At 43.1% G+C, this 5784-nt stretch overlaps 1 protein-coding gene across 1 annotated transcript in view; it reads right to left on the reverse strand.

Annotated features, from left to right (window-relative positions):
• Positions 1-1427: 1427 nt before the first annotated feature.
• The window catches only part of faima (Fas apoptotic inhibitory molecule a), a 14908-nt gene continuing 10551 nt past the window's right edge, over positions 1428-5784 (reverse strand). Inside the window, exons 3-4 of the mRNA XM_072444100.1 lie at positions 2695-2744; positions 1428-1602 (exon numbers count right to left, since the gene is read on the reverse strand). Of these exons, the coding sequence (XP_072300201.1) occupies positions 1453-1602; positions 2695-2744 (200 nt within the window). The 3' untranslated portion in view covers positions 1428-1452. The remainder of the gene's footprint in view (positions 1603-2694; positions 2745-5784) is intronic.

The raw sequence follows: 5784 nt of genomic DNA on the forward strand, positions 1-5784 counted from the left end.
ACTGATTTCTGACAAAAGAAAACAAGTACATTTGTAAAAGATTTATTCACATTTTGACACAAAAAAAGCTGCTACGACGAGTTAAAACATCAACTCAAAATGTACCAATAACAAACACTTTATTCATAAAAACTCCACAGAAGCTTTTTATTTGGTTAAAAAGTCTAAAAGTTCGATCAAAATAATGGATTGACATCGAACACTAAAATAATCAGTTGCAGCTTTAAACATGAAACAAATACAAGCTCATTATGATCATTATTATGATCATTATTATGATCATTATGATCATTATTATGATCATTATGATCATAATAATGATCATTATTATGATCATAATAATGATCATTATTATGATCATTATGATCATTATTATGATCATAATGATCATTATTATGATCATAATGATCATAATAATGATCATTATTATGATCATAATAATGATCATAATAATGATCATTATTATGATCATAATAATGATCATAATAATGATCATTATTATGATCATAATAATGATCATTATTATGATCATTATGATCATTATTATGATCATAATGATCATTATTATGATCATAATGATCATAATAATGATCATTATTATGATCATAATAATGATCATAATAATGATCATTATTATGATCATAATAATGATCATTATTATGATCATTATGATCATGTGTATGACTTTTGTTGGTGGCGCAAAGGAAAATGACCCAGAAAAAACTAAAATTTTCACTAATTTTGAATTTTGGGCAAAGTTTGGTGAGTTTTTGAGCTCAAAGAGAAGAAGAAAAAAAAAATCGAGCTAAAACAAAGTTTTCAAACGATGTATAATATGTTGTTGTGGAAACGGCTTTAAGTCTTCTCCACCCCCCCGGGGCCCCCGGGGCCCCCACCCGCTCCCCATAGACTTCCACTCATTCAAGCAGATAAAGTATGGCCCCTGCCACCTGCCACAGGCCCCTGCCACAGGCTCTCACGTACAGGACGATGCCAGGAGTGTTTTTGGAGGAATGCGGCTTCGCGCAGCTGTTGTCAACAATGAGTGAATGGGCGCAGAGAGCGCCCCCGTCTTTAACAGAGGCACTGACATGAAGTACAGTCTGGTTCTTGTCGGAGGTAGTTTCAGTTTTAGTTTTAGTTTTATAGTTTTATTGGTAAATAATAAATTCTGTTGAACATTTGTTGATTTCCTTTTTCTCGAGTCAAAGAGTCAAAGAGTCTGGACAGAAGACGACAGACAAAATGAGGCTTTTTACTGACGCTGCTCGGAAACAGTCTTTTCTCCAAACGAGTCTGAAAGAACCTGAAACGAGACAAACGAGCGTTTAACGAGAGACTAATGAACGAGAGACTAATGAACGAGAGACTAATGAACGAGAGACTAAAGAACCGGTTCTCACCCGGGCCTCACCCGGGTGAGCCGGGCCTCACCCGGGCCTCACCCGGGCCTCACCCGGTGCACTCGGGCACCTCGGTCCCGTCCACCAGCAGCGTGTGGATGATTCCGTCTTTCCTCTTCCCGCTGCTCACGGCTTTGATGCAGCAAAGATGATCGCTCAGAGTGAAGTGCGTCTCGGTGCCGTCGTCCACAAACTCGCCCTGAACACACCCAAGAAGACGTCAAGACACAAGACTCATGACGTCCACGCAAGACTCATGACGTCCACGCAAGACTCATGACGTCCACGCAAGACTCATGACGTCCACGCAAGACTCATGACGTCCACACAAGACTCATGACGTCCACGCAAGACTCATGACGTCCACGCAAGACTCATGACGTCCACGCAAGACTCATGACGTCCACACAAGACTCATGACGTCCACACAAGACTCATGACGTCCACACAAGACTCATGACGTCCACGCGACGTCCACGCAAGACTCATGACGTCCACGCAAGACTCATGACGTCCACACAAGACTCATGACGTCCACACAAGACTCATGACATCCACACAAGACTCATGACGTCCACGCAAGACTCATGACGTCCACGCAAGACTCATGACGTCCACGCAAGACTCGCGACGTCCACGCAAGACTCATGACGTCCACGCAAGACTCATGACGTCCACGCAAGACTCATGACGTCCACGCGACGTCCACGCAAGACTCATGACGTCCACGCAAGACTCATGACGTCCACGCGACGTCCACGCAAGACTCATGACGTCCACGCAAGACTCATGACGTCCACACAAGACTCATGACGTCCACACAAGACTCATGACGTCCACACAAGACTCATGACGTCCACACAAGACTCATGACGTCCACACAAGACTCATGACGTCCACGCAAGACTCATGACGTCCACGCAAGACTCGCGACGTCCACACAAGACTCGCGACGTCCACACAAGACTCATGACGTCCACACAAGACTCATGACGTCCACACAAGACTCATGACGTCCACACAAGACTCATGACGTCCACACAAGACTCATGACGTCCACACAAGACTCATGACGTCCACGCAAGACTCATGACGTCCACGCAAGACTCGCGACGTCCACACAAGACTCGCGACGTCCACACAAGACTCATGACGTCCACACAAGACTCATGACGTCCACACAAGACTCATGACGTCCACACAAGACTCATGACGTCCACACAAGACTCATGACGTCCACACAAGACTCATGACGTCCACACAAGACTCATGACGTCCACACAAGACTCACCGCCGTCTCGATGTTGTGTCCGTTGCACCAAACGTCCATCGTGTCTTTCTCTGGAACACAAAGTCAGAAGAAAACACATTATTCTTGCATGTTCCCGTGACCTTTGCAGTCTCTTGTCCTTCAGGTGGACTGCTAAACATTAGAGCAATTTCCTCCAAATCGCTCTTAGTTAATGAATTAATTAGTGACTATAACATAGATCTTCAGCTCCAACTGAAACGTGGCTTCAACAAGACGACTACGTCAGACTAAATGAGTCCACCCCACCCACCCATGTTAACCCCACCCACCCATGTAAACCCCACCCACCTATGTTAACCCCACCCACCCATGTAAACCCCACCCACCCATGTTAACCCCACCCACCCATGTTAACCCCACCCACCCATGTAAACCCCACCCACCCATGTTAACCCCACCCACCTATGTTAACCCCACCCACCCATGTTAACTTTCAGACTGCCAGGAGCACAGGCCGAGGTGGTGGTGTGGCAGTGATCTCACACTCAAGCGACTCATGAGCCCTAAAACTAACAATGCATTTCACTCATTTGAAAGCCTTATGCTGTCGATCACATGTCCAAATATGAAAAACCAAAAAGGAGTTTTGTTCATAGTTATCTACCGACCTCCTGGTCCCTACTCAGAGTTTTTAACAGAGTTTTCTGACTTTATATCAAACTTAGTGTTAGCCTGGGATAAAATAGTTATAGTTGGAGACTTTAATATCCACGTGAACATGAGTGATGACTCTCTCAGTAATGCCTTCAGCGCCTTGTTAGACAGCATTGGTTTCACTCAGAATGTAAATAAACCGACTCACACTCACAAGAACACTCTGGATCTTGTCCTAACGTATGGAACAGAGATTAGTGACCTCATTGTCCTCCCTCAAAACCCTATATTGTCAGATCATTTCCTAATTACCTTTAGTTTATTCTTAAAGATCATCCAGTCCCACAAAATAAAGTTATAATGAAAAGGACAAAATCTGAAAAATCTATCTCAAAATTCAAAGAAATAATAGAGCCAATATTCAGTGACATGTCATGTGATCACGTCATGTGATCACGTCATGTGATCATGTCATGTGATGTCATGTGATCATGTCATGTGATCCTGCTGAGAACAGTTTTAGTCCCAGTTTAAGTGATCAATGTGTCGACTTGACCATGAATTCTCTGAAGTCTGCTCTTGACGTTGTCGCGCCGTTAAAACAGAAGGTCATTAGGCCAAAGCGCGCCTCCTCCTGGTACAACCAAGAACTGCGTTCACATAAACAAAGAGTTAGAAAGTTAGAGGGATTATTTCGTCGCTCTCTCACAGAAGAATCCCTAAAAGCATGGAAAAGTTGCCTGCTGTCCTATAAGCAGGCTCTGCGTAAGGCCCAAACCAGATATTATTCAAATCTAATAGAAGTCAACAAAAGTAACACTAAATTCCTTTTCAGCACTGTAGCTAGGCTAACAAACTGTCACAGTGCAGTAGAGCCCTCAATCCCAGCTACACTTAGCTCTGATGATTTCCTCCTATTTTTTAATAATAAAATAAAAACAATCAGAGATAAATTAGATGAAATTACCCCCGCTATTAGCCCTGAACTAGCCCAAGCTGTAAATCTAACGTCCCATATAAATCCACCTGTAAACCTAGAAAGGTTCACAGCTGTTGATCATGAGAGATAACTTCAGCCATTATGTCCTCTAAAAGCTCAACTTGTGTCCTAGACCCCATTCCAAGCAGACTCCTCAAAGACATTCTCCCCCTAATTATAGACCCTATTCTTAATATAATAAATACTTCACTCCAAAGTGGCTATGTTCCACAGTCCTTCAAACATGCAGTCATTAAACCTCTTCTGAAAAAGCCTAATCTAGATCCCGACCTATTGGTAAACTACAGACCTATTTCAAATCTTCCCTTCGTCTCTAAAATCCTTGAAAAAGTTGTAGTAAAACAGCTTTGTCGCCACCTGCAGGACAATAACTTATTTGAAGTTTTCCAGTCAGGGTTCAGAGCCCACCACAGCACTGAAACTGCACTAGTTAAAGTCACAAATGATTTGTTATTAGCCGCTGACGATGGACTGGTCTCAATCCTGGTTCTGTTGGACCTCAGCGCAGCGTTTGACACCATCGACCACAACATTCTACTGCAGAGGTTAGAATGTGATGTAGGTGTTGGAGGAACAGCCCTCAGCTGGTTTAAATCCTATCTATCTGATAGGTTCCAATTTGTTAATGTAAACCAGAGCTCCTCACCAAGCTCTAAAGTAATTTACGGTGTGCCACAGGGTTCGGTACTCGGTCCAATTCTGTTTACTCTTTATATGCTACCATTAGGCAACATTATTAGAAAGCATGACATTAACTTCCACTGCTCTGCAGACGACACTCAGCTGTATTTATCAATGAAACCTGATCAGAGCGATCAAGTAGACAGACTTAGTACTTGTGTGAAGGAGATAAAAACCTGGATGACACTAAACTACCTGCTTCTTAACCCTGAAAAAACCAAGGTCATTGTGCTTGGCCCTAAGCATCTACGAGACGCTCTATCTGAGCAGATAGTCACACTGGACAATGTCAGTGTAGCCTCCAGTTCTACTGTAAGAAACCTCAGAGTCTTATTTGACCAGGAGCTCTCATTTAAAGCTCATATAAATCAAGCTTGTAAAACAGCCTATTTCCATTTGCGCAACATCGCCAAAATCAGAAGAATCCTGCCTAAAAGTGATGCTGAAAAACTTATCCATGCATTTGTAACGACTAGATTAGACTACTGTAACTCCCTGCTTGCAGCGTGTCCTAAAAGCTCCATAAAAAGCTTTCAACTGGTTCAAAATGCAGCAGCAAGATTACTAACAGGAACAAAAAGAAGAGAGCACATTACGCCAGTGCTGAAGTCTCTTCACTGGCTCCCCGTCGAGTCTAGAATCAAATTCAAAATTCTACTCTTGACCTACAAAGCCATAAATGACGTGGCCCCATCCTACCTCAAAGATGCTATAGAACCATATCATCCAAACAGAGCTCTTCGCTCTCAGAATGCCGGCCTTCTGGTGGTGCCAAGAGTCTCTAAAAGTACTGT

This window comes from Eucyclogobius newberryi, unplaced genomic scaffold (genome assembly GCF_026437365.1).
Source record: "Eucyclogobius newberryi isolate DKJ021-1_F unplaced genomic scaffold, fEucNew1.0.hap1 SCAF_14, whole genome shotgun sequence".
Lineage (NCBI taxonomy): Eukaryota > Metazoa > Chordata > Actinopteri > Gobiiformes > Gobiidae > Eucyclogobius > Eucyclogobius newberryi.